This window comes from Prionailurus viverrinus, chromosome B1 (assembly GCF_022837055.1).
Source record: "Prionailurus viverrinus isolate Anna chromosome B1, UM_Priviv_1.0, whole genome shotgun sequence".
Lineage (NCBI taxonomy): Eukaryota > Metazoa > Chordata > Mammalia > Carnivora > Felidae > Prionailurus > Prionailurus viverrinus.
Genome location: NC_062564.1, coordinates 83,299,191 through 83,325,175, shown reverse-complemented (window position 1 = coordinate 83,325,175; position 25,985 = coordinate 83,299,191). Strand labels below are relative to the sequence as shown.

Here is a 25,985-nt window from a genome sequence, read left to right as displayed (position 1 = left end):
CCAGATATGCTAAAGAGGTAAGAATATGGAAATGTTACCCTTTTTCAGATCCTACCCAAATACTAATGAAATGTTGGTAATTTAATTTAGTTAAAATTGACTGTTCTGCAAACTTTGTGTTTGAGTAGTCTGAGTAGCCTTAGAGAACAAACTAAAGTGATTTTAATTTTTAAGCTTTTCTAAAGAAAGATATTTTTCAAGAATATTAATTCTCTAATTCTACAGAATTTCTCTTCCAACTATTGTTTTTTTTCATTGTGAAACTTGTCATCTTTGTTTTTGAGAAAATTGTTTAGGAAGTAATCTGATTCTCAAAGTAGTTCTAAAATTAATTGCTAACAGTGACACGTGAAATGTATGGGATTGAACCAAATGATTTTTTGCAATCTACAACTCAAATACTCAACTAATTCTAGAAATCATTGTTATCTCTAGCATAAATAGGGTATTTGTAGTTAATACTGGTAGTTAATATTTCTGATCTTAATATATTTTTGGTTTGTTAATCTAGGACTTTGATTCATGGTTTGATACAAACAATTGCCTTGGGGATCAAAAGCTGGTTGAGAGGCTTCATATGGTAAGTATTTTGGAATAAGGTTAAAGCATATTTCTAATGGGAAACATGAGTAGAGAGGTTTAAATTAGTGGATTATTTTTCTGTTAACAAACAAAACATAGTGACCAGAATCAGATCTATTTGTTTTTATTTTTATTTTTATTATTTTTTTTAAGTTTATTTCTTTATTTTTGAGAGAGAAAGAGACACCCAGTGGGGCTGGGGCAGAGAGAGAGGGAGAGAGAAAGAATCTCAAGCAGGCTCCGCACCCATAGCACAGAGCCCGATGCGGGCTCAATCTCACAAATCGTGAGATCGTGACCTGAGCTGAAATTAAGAGTTGGTTGCTTAACCAGGTGAGCTGCCCAGGTGTGCTGCAGAATCAGATCTATTTGAATCCTATCACTTAACCATTTGTTCTTACAGTAAGGGGGAGCAGGGTGAGGTATGGTGCTTTTAATGTTAGAACCTAAGATGAAATCCTAATTTAATAAATGCAAAAGTAATCTGAATTTAAGACATGTGGTTCTCAAAGGCTAAGGGGGTCAGTCTTTTGTTTTTAAATCCATTGTATAAGCAACCGCTAATAGTGCATTGTGAGCAGAGTTGGTAATTTTTTGTTTTGATATGTAGCTTTGTTCCTTCTTCATGAAGGTTCACAAGTGAAAGTTGGTAGGTAATTTCTCAAATAGAACCCAGATTAAGATAGCGTGTTGAGCAGAATAAAGCCAGAGCTTGTAAACATGGCATACAAGGCCTTCATGACCTAACTCATGAGTTCTCAACTCATATTGACATTTTGGTCTAGATAGTTTTAGGTGGTTTTCCTGTTTAACAGCATTTTTGACACTTCCATCCACTATATGCCAATAGCATGTCCCCATTTGTGACAACCAAACGTGTTGCTGGGCATTGTAGGTGCCCCCTGGCGGGGTGTGGGCAGCTCTCCTCCCCAACCCCCATGATTTAACTTTTCTGACATTCTCTAACTTCTGTTACACTTCTTACATCAATTTAATTTGTTAGAATTCCTGACCCCACACTGTCAATTTTCTGTAAACATTGTGCTAATGGCAGTTTCTTTGTCTTTGCCTATCCTTTCTGCTACATCTAGTGTCCCCTTTCCTACTCTCCCCCTCTTTCCTACCTAGTCCAGCACTCAGTGATAATGTCGCCTTTTCCACTGAATACCCAGGGCAAGGCCAGCCTAGAAATTTCTTTGTATCCCATCTTTAATAATCATGGCATTCTAACTAGAATAGGACTTTGCATAGAGTTTTGAAATGTTTAATCTACAAATGTTTTTCCTGCTGTGCATTGTAAACACAAAGTCAGGAAACATGTCTTACGTTTGTATCTCCAGCACAGTGCCTCATTCATAGTGAATATTTGAACAGAGGAATAATTAAGTTTATGAATGTTCAAATACTTGTTTCTATATAAATTAATTATGTGTTTTAAAATTCTCGTGTACTGAAATTTAATTATATTAAGTATTTGAAGGTGATAATCTCCTAGATCTCTTTGTTTCAATTTAGGTGGCATTTAAGCATGTAAGCACCCAATTTAGATTTACTTACTAGGAGTGTGGGGTATATATGTAGACTTTGCTTTAATAAATAGGTACATGTACATAAAGCAACCTAAAACAATCCACATAACAAAACCATCCACTTTCGGCATCTCTGTTTTGTTCAGAGTAGTATGAAGATGGTTACCAAGTTGGGGCCTGGTAGCTACCTTTCTGTACTCTGTCTTGAAGTTCCCACTGTAGTTCCTGTGGTCTCATGATGAAAGAGGATATTCAGAGTCAGCATAGGTATACTTAGAAATGAGATTTTTCTTACTTGATGTATTAGTTACCTGTTATTGCAAAATACTCCTAACATCCTCCCCCCCCCAAAAAAAAACCCTTAATAGTATATATTTTAGTAACTCCAGAATTTATGGGTTGGCTGAGTGGTTTCTTTGCTGGTTTTACCTGGATTTGTCCAGCTGCGTTTACCTGGACAATTCTAGAAAAGGGCCGCCAGTGGGGCTGAAGGTCTTCACTAACATGTCTGGCAGTTGGTGCTGGCTGTCAGCTAAGACTATACTAGCTTCCTTACATGATGATATTAGAGAAGTGTTGCTGATTCTTTCACCAGTTTTTAATTTGTTACATATTTTTATAGGCTAGTATAAATAGAACATAGGAAGATAAAAATAAAAAATCTTTAGTTTTGTAGATGTTTTTAATTTCATGAAAATGAACTACATACAATATAACATGGGTAGGTGTACAAACATGCTGAATAAAAGAAATGAGATAAAATGTATACAAATACAGATATACTGTATATATATGGGTAAAGTTAAAAATAACAGGCAAAACTAATCTAGGATGTTAAAATAATAAGATTATTGTTTACCCTTGGGGACAAAAAAGAATAGTGACTGGGATGGTTGTAAGAGGGATTTCTGCAGTATTCTATTTTTATCTAGGTGGTAGTTGGTTACATGGGTATGTTTACTTGATTAAAATTTATTCAATTGTATAGTCATGATTTGTGTACTTTATGTATGGTCTACTTCTGTAAAAAATAGGGTAGTAAAATTTTTTTTACCAAGTTTTTATTTTAATGGTATAGTATAGTGTACCATACAGTGTTATATTAGTTTTGGGTGTACAGTATAGTGATCCAACAATTCAGTACATCACCAGTGCTTATCATAAGTGCGCTCCTTAATCCCCATCATCTATTTCACCCATCTGCCCACCCACCAAAAGGGTGGTAAACTTAAAAACTGTAACCATAAAATCATTTAAATGTGAGCGTAGCTTTAAGTACTGTTGGACAAACTACCTGCAAGTACAGTAGTCCTGTCCCGTCCCGTCCCTCCCCCTCCTTCCCCACCACCTCTTGTCTGCAGGTGATATGTTCCAAGATTCCCAGTGGATGCCTGAAACCACAGATAGTACCAAACAAACCCCATACATACGGGTTTTTTTTTATACATACATGCCTGTGATAGTTCAATTCATTTAGTCAAGGTAAGAGATTAACAGCAGTAATTATAAAATAGGATAATTGTAAATATTCTGTAACATAAGTTGTATACATATGGTCTCTCAAAATACCTTACTGTACTGTTGTGATAAGATGATAAAAATGCCTACATGATGAGATGATGTGAAATGAAGGACATTAGGCATTGTGCTATAGGGTTAGGCTACTACTGACCTTATGATACGTTAGGAGGAGGATCATCTGCTTCCAGACTGTGGTTAATACACAGATAAGGGAGTACTATGACTAGTTTTAAACCTGAAAGTCAGTGACTATTGAAAGCATCAGTACTTAAATGTTTTCAGTATTTTGTGACAATATGGCAAGTATATATTCACTGTATGTGTTGAATGAGTAATGATCTTGTATTACCCTTTAGGAATTTGGTAATAAGAAATTACATATTTAGAAGGGAGAAGTCCTAAAAAATAGATAAATTTCCATGTAATAAACAATCTTGAGATCCTGAAATAATACTTATAAATAAGGTCATCTCCATTTCTTTTTGATCTGAAAGGTTTTGCGTCCATTCCTCCTTCGTCGAATTAAAGCTGACGTTGAAAAGAGTTTGCCTCCAAAGAAGGAAGTAAAAATCTATGTGGGTCTCAGCAAAATGCAAAGGGAATGGTATGTGTTCTTAGACATTTTGAAATCACTATTGATTCTTCACTAACTTTTGTTGGTACCTTGTTTTCCTAATTGTGTCTTCAAGGAATTCCTGTTTGCTCTCTGAACTCAGACTGAAGAGTTTTCTGGTCATATGACTTAGGACTTGCTAATCAAATTTACAATACAAAGACTTGAAACTAGTAGCTGACAGAATCAGAGTGGGAGGTTCATGAATCCAAGGATTAAACTTCGCATTTAACTAAACAGGGGTATATATATAAACCCTTCTACTTGGATTTTTTAAAAAGAAACTGATGGCACAGATGTAGGCATATAGTTAACTTGGTGATTCACAAATACTGGATTGTGGATTAGTGCTAATCTCTGATGAAGTTGGAGATTGTAGAGATAGAAAATTCAGGTGCTTTCTTTTAAATTGTAAAGCTACATATGTTTAATTTATAAGACTCCATTCTGAGTTGATGTGTTATTTTAGGCAGGATAAAATGGCCTTTTGTGAATTTATGGTGGTAATACATGGTAGCTATTTTTAAACATCTCTCTAGGGCGTAATAAAAATGTTGAAAACCTTGTAAGTTTTCTCTTTTCTTAGGTTTTATGTGTGTATGAAATCCAAAAGGCTATAAACCACCAACTTAATATTAAAAAAAATTTTTTTTTATAGATAGGCCACCATGAATCTACAAAGTGAAGTGGCTGTAAAAAAAAAAAAAAGACATTATTATCTTAGCATATATTAATATAAGTATAGTGTTCAAAGGAGGGAAATAAACAGCGCCCTTTTCTTTACTGGTTATGGTATATTTCAAGTGTATTTAATTCTGTACTTGATAAGTATTTGCAAAGGGCTGGAGTTGTTGATAAAAGGACAGAAAAGATAGAATGTAAGAAATGGGCACATTATCTGGGAAAGAGGTAACTACTGTGGAAGGTAGTCCATCCTAAATGTCCTCAAAACTTTTGTAAGGCTTTTATAAGGTTCAAAGCTATTAGGCTTTGTCTTCTGTGGCTCTAAAATAACTACAACATTGAGTCCATTATAAGGGAAGAGAAGTCTTTTTTTTAGTTAAAAACTTTGGTGAACTTTGTATCAGTCAGAAATGTGATGGAAAGGTCTACCATGAATATTTTCTGCCTCGTAATTGGAATTGTTAAGCATAGATGGCTTTAGGTTATTGAAATTATTTTGTTCAGAGGATTCAAGGTCTTGAAACTTTGGTATTTAGACAGATTACTCTTACCTGCAGGATGTTTAAGTTCTTGATATGCATTCAAGGCTTTTTACAATACATATATGGCTATAGCTTTACTGCCCTCATATCTCCTTCTCCCCCCATGTACCTTCTGTTTATATTTAAATCACATTGTATTCATTTTTTTCTCATCATCATGCCTTACCCTGACATGATTCTTTCCCCCTCCCCAGATCCTCACATTCTTACCCAAATTCTAAACTAGCTACATTGAATAGTGGTACTCTTCCATTAGGAAAAGACTACGAATTAAAATTACATTTAAAGCTTAAGTGTTAGTTTTGATTAGTTAATGTTGTGTAATACTGCTTCTTTTAATTCATCCCAAGGAGACATACTGTTTTGGACCTCAAGGCCCAAAGCCTAAGTGAACATTGGAACAGTGGGGGCAATAAAGAAAAACAAGAAAAAAGAAAGATGTTATAATAGATGGTAAACTCCTAACCACATCTTAGAAGTTGATTGGTTCTTTACAGATATTTTTGGGTTGAGGTGGGGGAGGGAATTAAGTATCTAACAGGGACTGGTCAGGGAAAACTTGAGCCTTTTTAAAATGTTTTTCTTCTCAATAGGTATACTCGGATATTAATGAAGGATATAGATATACTAAACTCTGCAGGGAAGATGGACAAAATGAGGTTATTGAATATTCTGATGCAGTTGAGGAAATGCTGTAATCATCCATATCTCTTTGATGGAGCTGAACCTGGTCCACCTTATACGACAGATATGCATCTAGTTACCAACAGTGGCAAAATGGTGGTGTTAGACAAGCTGCTCCCTAAATTAAAAGAACAAGGTATCTATGTTCTTAGTATCAAATTGAGAAGTGATGAAAACTGTTTTAAAATTTCTAATGTAAAATGAGGGACCACTACAATTTGAAATTACTAATCTGGTACTTGTAAAGTTGAAGTGTGGGACATTTACAAATTTCTATCCATTATCTGAGCTTCACTTCTACCCCCTAATTTTAGGCTTATAAATCTTCTTAGTGATCAGTAGTTAGGGAGAGAGTTCTCATTTTATGGATGCTTTCCTGCATATATCAGCTTTTTGTTATAAAATGCCACGAATACGCTTTCCACCTTACACAGGTCCCAGATACTTTGGTAGACAGTGTTGTGTTCATGGTATTGTTCAATTATTTATATGGGTATTTACATAATTATTAAATAATAAAGTATTAAATTAAATTTAATTAATTTTAATTAAAAATTTAATTGTTTAAACAAGTTAAACAATAAAATATAAATTATTAAATATGTGCATGGACCCAAAGCAGTTTTGTTTATAACATGTTGACTTTTTATATGAAAATGAGTATGTCTGTAGTATATGTGTAGAGATGTGTTTAAAATACATGACTATAGAACAAATTTAGTATGATGCCAGCTGCAACAATTACAAACTTATGGCAAAACTTGTTTATACATATCTGCTTTTCTCCTAGATTATTTTGAAGAAAGCCCTAGACATCAAAGCATTTCGTACACAAATTATTCTGTAATGTGAAATAATAGAAATTTCAAATTTTTCAATTTGTGTTTCTCGGTGTGTTTTGATAAGAATGATTTTTGTACCAGTCTCCTTTAGGATATTGACTATCAAAAACCTTCTAAGAGTTGTCAGTGAATTGGTTTGCTTTTTTCTTACTGCTTTTATACCTTTTTGTGGAAATGTATTTTCTAAAAATGCCTTCTTTGAAAGCTAAGTAGTAATTAAAGGATTGAATTGGTGGAGAGAAATAGCAAGAACTTGGTAGGAATACTCAGATATTAATGCAAGCTGTATTAAACCCTGTAAGAAAAATGGGGGCCTACTGAACATCCTTAGTATTTCAGGTGTAAGAAGGTGAGACAACAGCAGATTATTGGCGTCAGCTTCCAAAACAAGATAATTTTATAATCATTTTTTATAATGATCCCTTGATCTTCATACATTCCACTGAAGGCATTGTGCAGCTGGCTGAAAAAATGGAAGGCAGTTGGATAACTTGAATCATGGCATAAGTGAAGGAAGACCAATGTAGATGTGAGGCCACATTTATATTCTAGTCTTTTGATCTGGATTTGGGTCTTTAGAACCACAAGGAGATGGTTTTGAATGTGTTAGGGGATGTTTGGGGCCATCATGTGGGAGAATTACAGTGGTGGTGATGGAAAGTTATTTTTAAATGTATGTGGAATAAAAAGAATGGTTCTCTCAGCCTTGGGATGGCAAGACCTCCCATGCCAGAACAGATAACCCTTTTCTGTTTAGTGTGTTGTACAGATTTTCTCCTTTTTCATTTGTGCCACAATGGGAAAAATGTGGAAATGACTGACTTGGGTAAATAAATAATGTGTAGTTTTCTTCTTATGACCAACTAGGTAACTTGGAATTAAGGGGGGGTAATTGGTTAGTCTTAGTTTTGGTTAGCCTTAAATTTTTAAATAATTTTTTTTTACTTTTGAAGCTTCTGAAACTAGGATATTCTGTTTGCTAACAGGTTCACGAGTACTAATCTTCAGTCAGATGACAAGGGTATTGGATATTTTGGAAGATTATTGCATGTGGAGAAATTATGAGTACTGTAGATTGGATGGGCAGACACCCCATGATGAGAGACAAGTAAGTAAAACCCAAGGAGGGAAGATGAAAAATAATCAGATAAAACAATTTCCTGACATTTGTTTTATTTTATATCTATAGGAGTCCATCAATGCGTACAATGAACCAAACAGCACAAAGTTTGTTTTCATGTTAAGTACACGTGCTGGTGGTCTTGGCATTAATCTTGCTACTGCTGATGTGGTAATTTTGTATGATTCAGATTGGAATCCCCAAGTAGATCTCCAGGCTATGGTAAGAGATGTTCTATGCTTAACGTTTTCATTGGCGCAAGATAATAGTCTAAACTGTCAGTGATTTAAACCCAGTAGCATTTTATTTTTCTCTGACTTAATAATTCAGTGAGGGTATTTTATAGATCTTTCATCTAAAGCAGGATATTTCCGTCTTTATAGCTTTGCCATATCTTAGGACCTTGGAGTCCAGCTATATCCTGTATATACTGATGACAGAAGGGGTATGACAGAGAGCTGAGGATTGCCTAGGATATTTTTTCTGAGTCAGACCTGAAAGTGTTCCCACATTCATTGGCCAGCACTCAATCACATAGCATAACTGGGTTGCAAGAGAATTGATAAATGATAGTATAGTTGTGCCTTGGGGGGAAAGGGAAACAGGTTTGGTGAGCTACAAACCTCCCTGTTTGGGAGTGTGGGAGTACTTTGGCTACATCAGGAAGATCATTTTTAGGTTGAGAAAATTTGTGATTTGTAGATAAATATGAAAACTTACGAATTACTAAGTTTGGTACCATTAATGACCCATAATGTTGTTGACCATAACTCACGTTGGTTGCTTTTATCCTATACTATTTATAGGGGTAGATGGGGAATGTTGATCAATTAGAAATAAGGGATGTTTTATAAAAATGTGTTTGTTGAACTTAACAGGAGTTAAACAGAAATGGAATTTAAATTAATTTGACTACTTATTTGTAGTTAATTGGGTTATATTGTTGTGGAGTTCTTTTATTCATGTTACTTCTTTTCCTAATTAAGCAGTGAAAATTTATATATGATTTAGGTGGAAAGGCAATTTGAATGTAAACATAAAAATAGATTTAGGAAAGATTTTTATTATCCAACCTAAAAATTACAATTTTTTCTGTTTTAGCTAGAGACGTGAATTTTATGTCAGTATAACCTAGTAAAAGTAACCAGGTAGTTTCTCACAGATTTAGCATCTGATGTATTCCATACCTCTTAAAAGTTTCCCTTGTGAGATAACCAATTAATCTTATTGAAATGGAGAATCTTTGAGAATCTAAAAAATATTAATAGAAATAGAAATCTATTTTTCGAGTAGTTTTGTTACCTTAAAAACTGTTTCATTCTTGAGAATATTTTATTTGCCAGTGTACATAATCAAATGTTATTTATGTGAATTTTTAACTGTATTCAAAGTAACATAGTAATTTACCTAGGACCGGGCACATAGAATTGGACAAACCAAGACAGTCCGAGTGTTCCGCTTTATAACTGATAATACTGTGGAAGAAAGAATAGTGGAACGTGCTGAGATGAAACTCAGACTGGATTCAATAGTCATTCAACAAGGTGAGCCTTAGAACTTTGAAAAATTTACCAAGTTGGATTGACACATTTGCTTCCTAGATTTTTAAGGTTCTTGTTATTGAGCACCTATGGAATCAAGCTAGCAGCCTGGACGGTATTTATATTCCAGAGAAAAGTGAGCTTTAGTTTTATTAAGATTGGTTTGGGCTCAGGAAGGTTGAAGTTTGCATGTTGACTTTGTCAGCAGTTTTTTTATACCATCTGAGCCTATTTTCTCATCTGTTAGATGGGGATAATGGCAATACTGTTTAGGACTATTAAGGATTAAAGGGGATAATGCATATAAAAAACCCAGCATTTAGTGTGGTACACATTAAATAGAGCTGTGGTGAGTATGATTTACATGTACTAATAAGCACTCTATTAATTACTCTGGGGTAAAATGAAGAAATACAAATGAAACTCAAAGAATCTGATGTTATTCTTTTTTCTAGTCTGCCAACTATTTACTGAACAGCCACCAGATGCCAGGCATTGTTCTTATTGCTGAGAATACAGTGGTGAATGAAAGCAACAAGTGTGTTTACTTCCATAGAGTTTATAATTTAGTGAGAGGGTGGGTGATGTAATGTTACAATGTAATGTTTATTACATTAATGTAAATAGGACTAGAGGCTAAGAGTGGGATTTTATTTTGGGTTGATTGAAGAGAGTGAAGTTCTTGTGCCAGATTAGCTTTTAAGGAAGACATTTACATTTTCATGGAGCTATATCACAGTAAGGTTGGTGATGGGATGTGTAACACGGAAAAATAGGGGGGAAAACCTCATTAACCTTGGAATCACATTGGTTTCTTTCCTTCTCAAATTTGCATTATGAGCATGTACTTTTTATCTGTCTATAAAGCCCAGAGATACACTGGTTAATACTGCTCACTGATGATTCCATGTTACCTGTCTTCGTTTTGTCAACCAGCTTTTAATTTTCATGTGAGTAAGGGACTGTTACATTTCTTTGATATCCCATTAATGCCAGCCATAGTGTTAGTCGTGTCTCTGCATATGTGGCAATAAATGATGGCTTATTGTTTTTATTAATAATTACTATCATGTGCTTACTTTGTGCCAAGCAAGGTGCTAAATTGCATCCATTACTTCCTGTAGTCTTCATGCCAGCTTGAGGTTGGCATAAGTAGAGGCAAGTCACTAGTTTACCATTCGTATAGCTAGGAGGTGACTCGTCGAGGACCAAGAACTATATTAACTATTAGAGTGAAGTGTTTAATTATGAAAGTCTCTGGGGCCTGCCCAACAGTGAGTTTTCTCATGGGTAATGTAATGGCTAGTTCTTTTTTTCCCCCTCACATTCTTCATCCATGTTTTTAGAAAAACATCTGCCTTGTGTTGTTTTCAATTCTCATCTTTGAAACACTTTTTAAAAAATATTAAAAATTAGTTGACAGTCAGCTCAGAAAAGCTGTTTGAGTTTTTTACTTAGTTGGGTTTATTGTGGAGGAGGGTGTCAAATTTTGGAGCACATTTTGTGCTAATAGCTTTACAGGAATTAGTCAAACAGTAAGCCTCAGGTGTATACTTTTGTATTACTGTCTCGTGGAGCAAGGAACATAATTAAAAATATAAGAAACCATAGAATACTTTGTCTGAATAGCTCCCCCCGTCCAATAGGGAAGTAGTTTTAATAAGGCTAAGAACATTTTGATAGTGAGATAGCTTTCAGTCCAAAGAAACAAGTTCTGTAGGTCTATCCTAACTTTGTAACTCATAGATGTTTGTGCATTCTGTTAGGGATCCAAAGCCATGATACATAAGCATTTAAGATCTGAGAGAACAACTTGGATCTTTATTCACTTATTACAAGTTGATTGGAATACAAAACTTGACGCTTGTATGTTGTATGTGAATGGCCCTTCTGGGTGAAAGTAATTTTTTGTATTTTGGCTTGTTTTGTTTTGATGCCTGCATTTTTTAATACAGTTACAGTATTGGCCAGATTCCTACCAACTGAAGATCTTAATTTTCTTATGTTGAATTTGTTCTACAATCAAAAAATACTTTTAGGAGTTTCAGTTCTTAAAATTAGGAAATTGTCAGAAATTGATGTATGTTTCAGACCTTAGATAAAGTTTGGCAATGTAAAAGTTTTTTAGTACTTCACTTTTTGTTTTTTTTTTTTTTTTTTTTTTTTTTTTACTTTTCTAGGTAGAAAAAGCTGATTGGGGAGTTAATATTAATGCTTTTCTGCTTATCAGAAATTTCTTGTGTTTATAATCTCATCTGTTGAAACTTAAAAACCTTGCTAATTTGATTTTCAAAAATCCCAAATTGCTTTTATTCAGCCCATATAAGAATGTATTTTATTGAGATGGTATACAGTAGGCTTCATTATGTAATAGATAAACTTTAGAATATTTCAAAGCTTACAACTACGAATTTGGCATTGTTTATGTGAAAATGAAAATTATCAGAAATGAATAAACAGAAATGATTGATGCTTGAGGCAGAATACATGGTATTACATCTAACATTTAAAATACCAAGTTTCCAGTAAAATATAGTTTAACATTATATAACATGTGTTTTGTTTGTTTTTGTTTTTTATTTCCAGGAAGGCTTGTGGATCAGAATCTGAACAAAATTGGGAAAGATGAAATGCTTCAAATGATTAGACATGGGGCAACACATGTATTTGCTTCAAAGGAAAGTGAGATTACGGATGAGGATATTGATGGTATTTTGGAAAGAGGTGCAAAGAAGGTGACGTACAGATTAAATGACAATGTTTTTATTTTTTTAAGTTATTTATTTTGAGAGAGAGATGCACAAGCAGGGGAGGGGCAGAGAGAGGGAGAGAGAATTCCAAGTAGGCTCCACGCTGTCAGCACAAAGCTGGACACGGGGCTTGAACTCACAAACTGAGATCACGACCTGAGCCGAAATCAAGAGTCAGACCCTTAACCAGTTGAGCCACTCAGCCACCCCTAAATGTGATAATGTTTTTAATATATAAACTGTTTTAAATCAGAACTGTTTGAGGAAGTACTTGTTAATGTGAACCATAAAAAGAAGCTTTTGTGTACTGTAAAGCCTAATTTTGACTACAATTCTTCTGGATTTTTTTTTTTTTTTTTTTTTTTTTTTTTTGTCTCTAATCTGTTTTTTTCCCTAGACTGCAGAGATGAATGAAAAGCTCTCCAAGATGGGTGAAAGCTCCCTTAGAAACTTCACAATGGATACAGAGTCGAGTGTTTATAACTTTGAAGGAGAGGATTATAGAGAGAAACAAAAGGTAATTTTGAAAGACATTTTGGTTACTTGAACACTTTTACTTGAAACTTGCAATTTTAAGTGTTAGGTGTAATGCCTTGTAAATTTGTCTCAAAGCAGTCATTTCTGTATATTCACATCTAAATTATTTTCAGTTAGTAATCTCTGAAATGTTTTAAAAATTTAATGAGGCTTACTGTATATACTATTATAGTTGAAATATGGGGTGATTATAGTTTGGAATCTTTGAAAATTAAAATAATTGGCAAAGAAATTTGTCACAACCTTACTAGATTTTTTTTTTTTTTTTAACAAAATTAGCTGGTAATTAAAGGGAAAAACTTCCTAATTCCTTAAACAATATTTGTTTTTATTGTAGAGAAATTTAAAAATACCTACAGGTTGGAAGAAAAAAAGAATTCTACTCACTGTTTTTTCTGTTAACATTTAGGCCTGTATATCCTCTGAATGTTTTCTGGGCTAAGTACACACCTATATTTTTCTCCTAGTTTGGGTTATAGCACATTCTGTGATATTTTTCCCCCTACCCGATAGAATGTTCTTCATTTGATCAAGAGGTACTTACTATGTACATATGTTATTTACTGGACACTGTCCCATGTATTGATTAGTTTTGAGCAAAGTAGCATAGTTCCTATTCTCCTAGAGCTTATAGTCCAGCATTTTACGAATGTCTTTGCATTACAAACAAGAGTTGTAATGTACACAGTAAGAGTTGCATTCATATAAGATTTGTGACTGTATATAATAAAAATAGGTAATATGAATTATTTCCCATATACTAGATAGCATTCACAGAGTGGATTGAACCACCAAAACGAGAAAGAAAAGCCAACTATGCTGTTGATGCCTATTTTAGGGAAGCTCTTCGTGTCAGTGAACCTAAAGCACCCAAGGTGAGTTGACAGAGCAATAAAACATTTAAAAATACCGGAAATGTAATTTTTTTCTTATATTCTTGCAGTAAAATCAGATTGAGAATTAGGTATTTTTGTCACTTCTTACAGTGTATTTCCTTCAGTTTTTGTTAAAAAATCTTCTAAAAATTAGTTGTGAATGCATGCATTTAAAATTTGATTAATGTTCTAAAAATAGAACTACCCTATGACCCAGCAGTTGCACTACTAGGCATTTATCCAAGGGATATAGGTGTGCTCTTTCGAAGGGATACATGCACCCCCATGTTTATAGCAGCACTATCAACAATAGCCAAAGTTTGGAAAGAGCCCAAATGTCCATCGATGGATGAATGGATAAAGAAGGTGTGGTATATATATACAATGGAGTATTACCCGGCAATCAAAAAGAATGAAATCTTGCCATTTGCAACTACATGGATGGAATTGGAGGGTATTATGCTAAGTGAAATTAGTCAGAGAAAGACAAAAATCATATGACTTCATTCATATGAGGACTTTAAGAGACAAAATAGATGAATGTAAGGGAAGGGAAACAAAACTAATATAAAAACAGGGAGGGGGACAAAACAGAAGAGACTCATAAATGTGGAGAACAAACTGAGGGTTACGGGAGGGGTTGTGGAAGGGGAGATAGGCTAAATGGGTAAGGGGCACTAAGGAATCTACTCCTGAAATCGTTGCACTGTATGCTAACTAATTTGGATGTAAACTTTTAAAAATAAAAAGTAAAATTAAAAAAAAAAATTTGATTAATGTTCAATGTTAATAATCGATCATTTGCTTAGAGAATTGGCTGTCACGGTGTATGGAAACAGGAAGGTTACCATTAATTAAAACAGGTTTTTTAAAATTTTTTTTTTTTTTTTTTTTTCAACGTTTATTTAATTTTGGGACAGAGAGAGACAGAGTTTGAACAGGGGAGGGGCAGAGAGAGAGGGAGACACAGAATCGGAAACAGGCTCCAGGCTCTGAGCCATCAGCCCAGAGCCCGACGCGGGGCTCGAACTCACGGACCGCGAGATCGTGACCTGGCTGAAGTCGGACGCTTAACCGACTGCGCCACCCAGGCGCCCCAAAACAGGTTTTTTAAATGAACAATGTTTTTGTCTTTAGGCTCCTCGACCTCCGAAACAACCTAACGTTCAGGATTTCCAGTTCTTTCCTCCGCGTTTATTTGAATTATTGGAAAAAGAAATTTTGTATTACAGAAAAACTATTGGGTACAAGGTAATGGGAGTAACACTTTGTTCATAACTAATCTGGTTTGTTTTTAACAAATGGTATATAGCAGTATTGTTTTTCATGGTTGGATTATTTTTTTTTTTTAGGTGCCTCGAAATCCTGACCTACCAAATGCAGCACAGGCACAAAAAGAAGAACAGCTTAAGATTGATGAAGCTGAACCCCTTAATGATGAAGAGTTAGAGGAAAAAGAGAAGCTTCTAACACAGGTATAGTCTTCAATCAACATAAAACTTAGTAACTATCATTTTGTAAGGTACTGTGTTTAGGTTGTGTTGGGGTATACAAAGTACAAGTCTTCTTTAAAAAATGGAGTAATTGGAGATGATAAAGCATGCTACATTTTGATTGTTATGAGTTGTTGAGGTAGTTTAGAAGAGGAGAGATTTGCACCAGCCTTGGTAGAGTGGATAACCTTTTGATCACCTTTCTTTCAGTATTCTCATTTCCTTTTCCTGTGAATCTTCCACACTGGTATTAAGTTACTATTCTCAAATACAAGTTTCTACTTAACAACCGTTAGGGTTTAATCAGGGTCTTTCAGAATCTGGCCTTACTGTAGTATCTGGCCTACTTTTGAAGCTCTGTTTTTCTTCTGTTTTCCCACTTGTTATGTCTTTGCTCTTTGCTATATGTTTTTCATTCCTTTTTGCAAAGCCCTGCTAATCCTCAGCACTCAGCAAAAAGGTCACCTTTGCATGCAGCATTCCTTACTCTCTTCCACTCAGATTTAATTGCTTGGTTATCTAAGCAATATATGACATATTGCTAAAAATGCACATCTGTGTGTATGAAAAGTTACCACTTTAAAAACTTAAAAAGGAGTAGTTGAAAATTTACCAATTTTTCTTAAGTGTTACAGAAAAGTGTAGTAGCATCTTATCCATGTTCAGTGTGTGTTAATATTTTGTTTCTGCTGCTTTGAAGGGATTTACCAATTGGAATAAGAGAGATTTTAACCAGTTTATCAAAGCTAATGAGAAGTGGGGTCGTGATGATATTGAAAATATTGCAAGAGAAGTAGAAGGAAAAACTCCAGAAGAAGTTATTGAATATTCAGGTAATTTTCTTCTTATTTTAATAGATACAAGAATGTTCTCAGGTTCTTTGGAGAACTATTGGGGAGGTTTAGTTTTTTTGTGTTTTTAAAAAATCAAGTTAGGTCTTTTAAAAAATCAATTTAGAAAATGTTCTTTAAAAAAAAAAAGATACTTTTATTTTTTACCCTAGTGAACTGGCTATAGCCAAGAAAATAATAGGGTACTGAATACACTGAATAATTGTGCTTTCATTTTATTTTTCTCTGTAATGACTCAAGTATTATAAGCCTCTGTTTCCTGAAGTCACTTGGATTGTCATATCAGTAGGTCTGGTTGTGCTGTGATGAGTCTGCTTAGGATTCAATAATAGAAATTTAAGAGTTGGGAGATACTTAAATCATCCAACTCATCTTTTTTTTTTCTTTTTTTTTTTTTTTTACAGTTAAGAAAATTAAATAATTGACTTATTTACTTTGTAGTATTAGATACGAGAGAAATGGAAATATTTCTTAATCCTTAGCAAGTTAAATAAATGAGAGCATTTGTGAGAAATTATTTATATCTTCCCCCTGTCCCATCTGTCCAACTTTTTTACCAGCTGTATTCTGGGAAAGATGCAATGAACTCCAGGACATAGAGAAGATTATGGCTCAAATTGAAAGGGGAGAGGCAAGAATTCAAAGAAGAATTAGTATCAAAAAAGCACTTGACACGAAGGTACTTTGTGTATTAATAAATCTGGCAGTCAGTAATATAACTTCTCCCTGAGAATATACGAGTTAAAGTAACTTTTTAAAAGGAAAGGAAATGATGGTTTCAAATGTAAATTTTCTTCAAAGAACAACATTCAAATGAAGTCTCAACAGAATTTACCTTAGTACGTCAGTTGATGGATCTTGGTCAGCAACCCTGTGATTTAGCTCTTTCCTACATAGTATCAGAAAGTCTCAGCCTATATTTCTCTTTAGAATAATAAAGACTATAAGGTTGTTTCACAACAAAGGTTATATAACGTAGTTGAGGTGCTTTGGATAGAAAATTCTGATTTGGAACATAACATTTTTAGCTAATTTTACTAACGCTGATTTGAAATATGTATTATACAGGATTTATATAATATAAAATTTAACTTTGATAGATTGGACGGTACAAAGCACCTTTTCATCAGCTGAGAATATCGTATGGTACTAACAAAGGAAAAAACTATACTGAAGAAGAGGATCGTTTTCTAATCTGTATGCTTCACAAACTTGGATTCGACAAAGAAAACGTTTATGATGAATTACGACAGTGTATTCGCAACTCTCCTCAGTTCAGATTTGACTGGTTTTTGAAGTCCAGAACTGCAATGGTGAGTTCTTGGGCCTTTTTGTGTAACGTAGCAAACCATTCAGAGTAAGTATTGCTTAATAGGTAAAATTGTGGTTTCATTCCATCTTTGGAGTACATTTTAGTTACAGTATTGTAAGTATTAGAGGTTAAATCAGATCATGAGAAAACAGTTATCTATAGTTAAAAAGCTGTTACAGAGGGGCGCCTGGGTGGCTCAGTCGGTTGAGCATCTGACTTCAGCTCCGGTCATGATCTCGCGGTTTGTTAGTTCAAGCCCCGTGTCAGGCTCTGTGCTGACAGCTCAGAGCCTGGAGCCTGTTTCAGATTCTGTGTCCCCCTCTCTCTCTGCCCCACCCCTGCTTGTGCTCTGTCTTTCAAAAATGAATAAACATTAAAAAAAATTAAACTGTTATCATGGATAACTTAAAAAATTTCCTGGTTCTATCCTTTAGTATCACATATCTTGTAACATCACCACGTCTGATAAGCACTGGTTTTTGATATTATTAATTTTAGTCAGGTTCTAAACGGGAAGCATCACCATCAGTTCCACCTTTTGAATGTGATGATCATAATTTAAAACTTGAATTGTTCAGAAAATTTTGGTTTTCTAAATGAACATTTTTAATTTTATTTTTTAAAATTTGCATCCAAATTAGCATATAGTGCAACAGTGATTTCAAGAGTAGATTCCCTAGTGCCCCTTTACCCATTTAGCCCCCCTCCCACAACCCCTGTAGTAACCCTGTTGTTCTCCATATTTATGAGTCTCTTCTGTTTTGTCCCCCTTCCCTGTTTTTATATTTTTCTTTCCCTTATGTTCATTTGTTTTGTCTCTTAAAGTCTTCATATGAGTGAAGTCATATGATTTTTGTCTTTCTCTAATTTCACAGTGCATAATACCCTCCAGTTCCATCCACGTGGTTGCAAATGGCAAGATTTCATCCCTTTTGATTGCTGAGTAATACTCCATTGTGTGTATGTATATATACATATACATACATATATACCACATCTTTATTCATTCATCCATTGATGGACATTTGGGCTCTTTCCAAACTTTGGCTATTGTTGATAGTGCTGCTATAAACATGGGGGTGCATGTATCCCTTCGAAAGAGCACACCTATATCCCATGGATAAATGCCTAGTAGTGCAACTGCTGGGTCGTAGGGTAGTTCTATTTTTAGTTTTTTGAGGAACCTCCATACTGTTTTCCAGAGTGGCTGCACCAGCTTGCATTCCCATAAATGAACACATTTCTATAAAGAAAGAACTTGTACTTAGGCCTCTGCCCATTTGGATGTTGAGTCTGGATTATTTTAAAAAGCTGTTTTTGATAAGCAAGTTCCTAAAGTTATAATTCAGGAAAGTTGGGCTTCAGTGAGTTAATTCCTCTTTTTGTGCATTTTACTGCTTCTGAGCTTTTAACTTCCATCTTGTTTTATTTAGGATGAAAATGCTAAAAATGTTCTGTAGTTTTAGGTTTGGGATATACAAGGATAAGCAAAGTTTAAACACCTTTCGTAGTAAGATTTCTCTCAGCGTATTTATGTTGTCACTCTTTAAGATGGAGGATGGTGCCCAGTCTTGTCGTGTTTGACCTCTGGAGGGTTATTTTTCACTAAGGGCATCTCTTGTGTATCTTTGTTTGGGAAATGTTGTACTATAAATGCATTATAAATATAATTAAAGAGTGATTCAGCTGCTGTTAGGTCTGTTTTATACATTTTATCTATGGGGGTTGTATAAATGATTTTATATTACATTAAAACATTACAATTTTCTTTTTATTTTAGGGAATGTGTGAGTGGGGGGAGAAAGAATCTCAAGCAGGTTCCATGCTAAGCATAGAGCCCGACCCTGAGCTGAAATCAAGAGTTGGACACTCGAGCCACTCAGGCACCCCAAAACATTATAGCTTTATAACTTGGGTATCATGAAAACAATGGAAAGTACATGTTTACCATATAATTTTATTTTTACAATTCAGGAACTCCAGAGGAGGTGTAACACCTTAATTACCTTGATTGAAAGAGAAAACATGGAACTAGAAGAAAAAGAGAAGGCAGAGAAAAAGAAGAGAGGACCAAAACCTTCTGTAAGTATTCATGAATATGTAAATAACATTCTTAGAAGACTTTTCTTTGTAAGAATTTGAACATTACTTAGCTATCATTGAGGTGTTGGTCCTTTTTTTTTTTTTTTTTTTTAAACTGCTTTATGCATTCTGTGGGGAATCGGATGGTAGTTCATAATTTGGGCATTCATGAAAACCTAGGAAGGCATGTCCTGTGAATGCCAGGAGCTTACAGTTGACATTGAGGAGTACAAGTTACAATTTTAGAATATGTAAACTTCCAAGATTTGGCTTATTGTCCCAGTGATATCTTAGCAGTGTGAATACAGATATTTTAAGAGAAAAAAATGTCATATTTTTAATTAGATTTAATAATTTAAAAAGTCATGAATAAATGAATGCCTCTAATGTCCTTGGTATTTATGTAACTTCATAAAGTAGTACTGCTTTCTTTTGGTAGGGCATGTTATACTGGTTTGATGTGTTGACTCACTATTGCTTATTGTAAATCATTTCATTAGCAATAAAATTTGTGTTAGTAAAGTGAGTAGATAAGACTATTTGGAGGATTAAGATTATAATAGGTGAGAAAGTCTAAATACATATTACTATGTAGCAGTTATTAATAAAGTAAAAATAGTCTAGGTTTTACCTTTATTGTCTTGTGCTGAAAAGCAATCCTTCTGTTCATTTGTAGACACAGAAACGTAAAATGGATGGAGCACCTGATGGTCGAGGAAGAAAAAAGAAGCTGAAACTATGAATACATATTTGTTTCATAATCACTAACTTTAAACCAGTAGTTCGTTAATTTACGGGTCTTCATAAGATGTACTGTACAATGCTCAATTGTTATGTCATTCAAAGACATCAGGTTCATCTGTTTACTGAGCTAGAAACATAGTATGTAGTTTCACTTTTTTAAATGCAACAGCTGTGCTGAAATTTTTTTTATCATTAACACTTGAAGTAATAAAACAGGCTTCATTTATTAATAAATGTTTCATTTGATTTATTTTTCTATTATAGTTTCATTTGTGAAGATTGTGACTTTGTTTATCAGCTATGATTTCTACACTCAAAGCTTAAAAAAAGAAGCTTAAAAAAACAAGCAAACAACTAAAATTGCAGATAACAAACATTTGTCCCTTTGGTCTTAGTTGTGTAATTGTTTTCATTCACTTTGCCTTTGCAGAAATTTGGGTATCTTTGTAGTGCTGTATGGAGTCTCATCTGGGAAGATTATGTAAATTGCATTCTCCTTGATTATTATGGGTAGAATGGAAAAAAAAGGCAAGACAAATTATCCTTAAATTCTATGCATATTTCTGTTATGCTTTGTGTCTGTAGTTGGTTCTGAGGTGTGAATATGCCCTATTCTGTTGGAAGACTGGCCTTTTAGTTGTATAGCCAAAGACATTTAGTATTTTCTGGTTCTGTAATGTGTTACTGTACCATTTTGTAAAAGGAATATTATTTTTACTGTTTGGTAAATGTTTTGACATACTACCTTCCTGAAGCAGCCACAACTTAGAAAGAATGTCAAAACTAAGGTGATAGTTTTTTTTAAAAAGACCCAGCCAAAATAAGGTATGAATTTGTCATACTGTTAAATTGAAATCGGTAACAAAGTGTGTCCCCTTCCAGTTTACCTTTTTTGAGTTTTTAGAGTGAAAATTTTATATTTTAAAATAATTTCTAAGTGTGAATGGCAAGATTGAGTATAATACCAGTGTTTATTTTCTCTGAACAGACTTGATAAACTGGAGACCCTGAAGCAGGATTTACCCAAATTGTAGTGTCAGGATTTTAGCTGTACCAGAGGCCTTTATGTGCTACACATAATTTGTATAAAGTTTTATATGTGCAAATTGGGTACATAAACAGTTCTCCATTTTTCTAAGGGAATGCAATAAATGTAGCATCGTGAATAAATATAACTTTTATAATCCTTAAGTGGTCTTTTCTTTCCATTTCTTCAATTTTCTCATTTTTTACCTTTTTTCCTTAGGACATTATCTCTTTCCTTTAGATTTCTTCTAAAATTCCTATCACTTGTCATCTGCCCATACATGGAGATTTTTATTTTCAGTGTTGATTTTTTAAAGTATTACTAATACTGCTCACTTTTCCAAAATGTGGAATTGTTGGTATCGGTGTCCAGCAAAATTCAGTGTCTAAGACGGGCTGTAATTTGAGTTTGTGTTCCCCTCCAGATTGACCTCATTTTAACTTTGGGTTCTGAAAACAGTTTTGGGTCTTATGTACACAAAATTTGAGGAATGATCGCTCTTTTCATGAAACAAGTCACCATTAAGCGTGGGAGCCTCATTTTTGAAGAAATACTTAGAAAAATATAAGGCTAAAGGTAACTGTTGAAAGTCACCAAAGACAAGTTTTCAAGAGGAAGAGAAACAGCCTAATAGCATCTGGTGCTAATGGGTTAGGGATGGGAAGAAGTAAACTGTGTGTGATAGAAGACAAACAGCAATATATATTGACTAGTTTTTGGTATCTACCAACCAATTGACTTACCAATTTAGTGGCTTCAAATCTTTGTCAAGTTGAATTACACTTTTTAAGTACTACAAAAATAATTATGAAGATTTTATATATATATATATGATTATATATAAAATTATAAACATACAGAATTTTAAAGATCTGCATGTCCTAAAGAGTGGTAGATGGGTTTAGTTCTACCATTTTAAAAAAGGAATATTTAAAAATTTCCTAAAGAGCTGCCAGCCCTTAACACTTCTGTTAGTGTTTTAGTGGGCCAATTCAGTGGGCAGTCTCAAGCTGAAAAGATTTGAAGAGGTTGAATCAAGTGCCGAATGATGGACTTGCTCATAGAACATGGTTGACCTGATTCCCAAAGACCATTTTCAAGGAAGGAGCAGCTTTTTATAAATCTAGTGTAACCTATTTCAGTATACAGGCCTACCTCAGAGATACTGGGGATTCAGTTCCAGACCACTGCAATAAAGTGAATGTTGTAGTAAAGTGAGTCAAATGGCTATTTTGGTTTCCTAGTGCATACATTTACAATGTAGTATAATAGCATTGTGTTTAAAAAAGCAACGCACATGCCTTAATATGTGGTTGCTAAAAATGCTATCATCTAAGCTTTCAGCAAATTGTAATCTTTTTGCTAGTGGAGGGTCTTGCTTTGATGTTGGTGGCGGTGGTAGTTCAAGGTCGTGATGGCTGTGGCAATTTCTTATAATAATGAAGTTTGCCACATCAACTCTCCATCCAATGAAAGATTAGCAGGCAGTGCTGTTAGCATTTTATCCACATTAGAACCTCTTTCAAAATTAGAGTCCATCTTAAATTCTGCTGCTGTGCATCAACTAAGTTTATGGAATATTTCTAAGTCTGTTGTCATTTCAAGTCTTCACAGCATCCTCACCAGGGATAGATTCTATCTCAAGAAACCACTGTCTTTGTTCATAAGAGGTGACTCCTCATCCGTTGAGATTTTATTAGGAGATGGCAGTTTAGTCACATTTTTAGATTCCACTTATGTCTTGACACCCTTCAAAAATTATTCCAGAGGGTTCTAATCACCTTCTTCCCAACTCCTGTTCATGTGGATACTTTGACCCCTTCCCATTAATCATGAATGTTTTCAATGGCATCTAAAATGGTGAATTCTTTCCAGAAGGTTTTCAGTGTACTTTGCCCAGATCAGTAAGAGGAATCACTATGCCAACCTTATGAAGTGCATTTCTTAAATTAGAAGACTTGAAAGTCGAAATGACTCCTTGATCCATGGGCTGCAAAATCGATGCTGTGTTAGACATGAAAATAATACACATCTTGTCTATCTCTGTTAGAGTTCTTGGGTGGACCAGATGCATTCAACATTGTCAAATAAGTAGTAATATTTTGAAAGGAACTTTTTTCTGAGCAGTAGGTCTCATCAGTATTCAGTAAACCATGTTGTAAACAGATGTACTGTCATCCAGGCTTTGTTCTTCCACTTACAGAGCACAGAGCACAGGCAGAGTACATTTAGCATTATTCCAAAGGGCCCTAGGATTTTCAGAATGGTCGGTGAGCACCAGTTTCAACCGAGAGTCACCAGCTGCATGAGTCCCTAACAAGAAAGCCTGGAGAGAGGTGCAGAACAGCCAAGTTAGGGAGCAGTCAGACCACATGTAACATTTATCCATTAATTTTGCCCTTTTACATGGTCATGGTTTATGGAACCCCAAACAATTACAGTAACATCAAAGATCCCAGGTCGCCATAACAATTATAATTAAGTTTAAAATACAAACCTTCAATTTGTAAAAAAAACAAAAAACAAAAAACCCCACAGTATCTGCAAAGTGCAACAAAATGAGATATGGCTGCTGTATCTGGATCCAAAATACTGGTGTATAGGCCCCACACTTAAGATTTATGGCAGTCAAGTTTTATGCCACATCCCAATGCCTAAGATTGGGTGGTCACTGATCACTGGTAAAATTTGCAGAAACAGCTGGGGTAGCATTCTAATGTCCTCACCATGTACACCTCTCTTCCTGAAACCACTTTTCTGCTTAGGTCTCAGGCATCGCTCAGCATTGCAAGTTTCACCTGAGGGGGGGAGGGAAAGTATCACCCTGAGTCTGATGTATTTTGAAAATTGATATCACAGTAATCTTTAGACTTAACAGTAATAGGTAAAGGTTTCAGAGCCTAGGAGCTTGTTAGAAATGTAGAATCTAAAGCCTCAGGCCAGACAGGCTGAACCAGACTCTGCATTTTAGTAAGATATTCAAAGGTGATTCATATGCACAGAAAAATTTGAAAAGCCACTGCCGTAAAACAGATTTTGCCAAAGCAAAATAAAACCTCAATAGCCGTTTAATAATACCTTTATATTAACATGATATCAAGGTAACATGGATTTTTTTTTTTTTTTTTTTTTTTTTTAGTTTAGGAGAGGAAAATCATTCAATACTATAAAAAAGGCTTTTATCTTAAATTTGGGGGATGCAGATAATTTTACCGGGTGCCCCTCTGGTGAGTTTCAATATGCTGGTGAGTTTCAATATGCTAGTATTTAAGTCATTACATCCCAAATATGTTAGGAGAGTGGAGTTTTACCCCACTGTATAGGGTCTGAGGACCAGCAGCAGTAGCGGCAGCCGGGAGCTTGTTAAAAATAGATTCTCAGATCATATTCTAATCTACTAAATTGGAATCTCTGTGGGTGGGGCCCTGAAATTTAAGTCTTAAACCCATCAGGCTCAGGCATACTGCAGTTTGAGACATACTGTATTAGTACATCTCCATATACCCGTCGGTTATCATTTCCCTTTCCTTTAAATGGAATTATTGGACTTGTGATTGTGACTTGGTCTTAAACTAATAAATCTAGTCATAAGACTAAAAGAATAGTGCTGAGCATGTCGATAATTCAATGAATGACACCTGAGCAACCTCATTCTTATAATGAATCCAAGGCACTGGTTTGGTGGTTAAAGAACGAGTCTTGCTGACAATGATTTTGGATGGATTGGGTCCTCTCACAGGAAGGACATTTTTTAACAACAGAAAAAGTAATTCCCAGCATATCTGCTGTATATTCTTTTCAGACTCACTTTTTAAATGGTTACTCTGGTTTGAAGTCAGAAAAGCAGTTTCCCATGTTGATGTACAGACAACCAGATCGGCTTCCCAGATACGGTCAAGCTCAACTTGGCAGAGAAGGGTCTTCAAAATTCATTGGACAGTTTGGACTTCTGAGGAGTCACCATAACTATATAATGGAGTTATGGTCTGATTACTGTTAAAGTTGCTTACAGATGGGTTGTTTCTCACCTGAGGCATACGTCTCAGAAGAAGGGAAGTCCATTGATCTAAAAAAAAAAAAAAAAAAAAAAAAAATCCATGTTATCTGGATGTTAATATAAAGGTGTCTGTTAAACAGTAATAAGAGACAAAATGTACCCTCTAAAATGGACATGGTACTGCTTTGAGTATCCATACTTATAGTTTCCACATCCATTTGCTCTCATGAGCCTTGTCATCTGGGAACTAGTTTGAAGACCACTTATTTAGAATCGTTCAGGGTGATATGTTGAATATTAATTTTCCTATTTTTATCCTGAGATTGGGTCAGGAACTCAGGATTGGCTCTTCCACTGTTTCAAGGTTTTGCCCCCAGCAAAGAAGAATATGGACTGATGATACTCCAAACTCTTCTTTCCAAATGCTGTTTGCATGCCCTCTTGATCAGACAGTGTAAATTGTGTGGATATGTCCCTATCTCCCAGTTGTCACCTTTGAAGGAAACAAAAATCTGCTTTAGGGAATTTACAAAGTAGGAAAAGTGATAGGGACAGGGAAATTGGAGGCTACTGTTGAAATGTGAGTTGCTGGACATATATACCTGAAAGAGGGCAGCAGAGGACTGGCTGAAAACATCAGATCCTGGCCATTCCCTTAA

General features: G+C 34.8%; 1 protein-coding gene across 1 annotated transcript in view; it reads left to right on the top strand.

The window, feature by feature from the left end:
- The window catches only part of SMARCA5 (SWI/SNF related, matrix associated, actin dependent regulator of chromatin, subfamily a, member 5), a 38,830-nt gene extending 17,337 nt beyond the window's left edge, over positions 1-21,493 (top strand). The window contains exons 9-24 of the mRNA XM_047856351.1: positions 512-580; positions 4,127-4,236; positions 6,065-6,291; positions 7,984-8,105; positions 8,187-8,339; positions 9,529-9,661; positions 12,245-12,393; positions 12,806-12,925; positions 13,710-13,820; positions 14,958-15,071; positions 15,173-15,295; positions 16,014-16,146; positions 16,725-16,843; positions 17,265-17,477; positions 19,451-19,558; positions 20,235-21,493. Coding sequence (XP_047712307.1) covers positions 512-580; positions 4,127-4,236; positions 6,065-6,291; positions 7,984-8,105; positions 8,187-8,339; positions 9,529-9,661; positions 12,245-12,393; positions 12,806-12,925; positions 13,710-13,820; positions 14,958-15,071; positions 15,173-15,295; positions 16,014-16,146; positions 16,725-16,843; positions 17,265-17,477; positions 19,451-19,558; positions 20,235-20,300 — 2,070 coding nt within the window. The 3' untranslated portion in view covers positions 20,301-21,493. The remainder of the gene's footprint in view (positions 1-511; positions 581-4,126; positions 4,237-6,064; positions 6,292-7,983; positions 8,106-8,186; positions 8,340-9,528; positions 9,662-12,244; positions 12,394-12,805; positions 12,926-13,709; positions 13,821-14,957; positions 15,072-15,172; positions 15,296-16,013; positions 16,147-16,724; positions 16,844-17,264; positions 17,478-19,450; positions 19,559-20,234) is intronic.
- Positions 21,494-25,985: the final 4,492 nt, after the last annotated feature.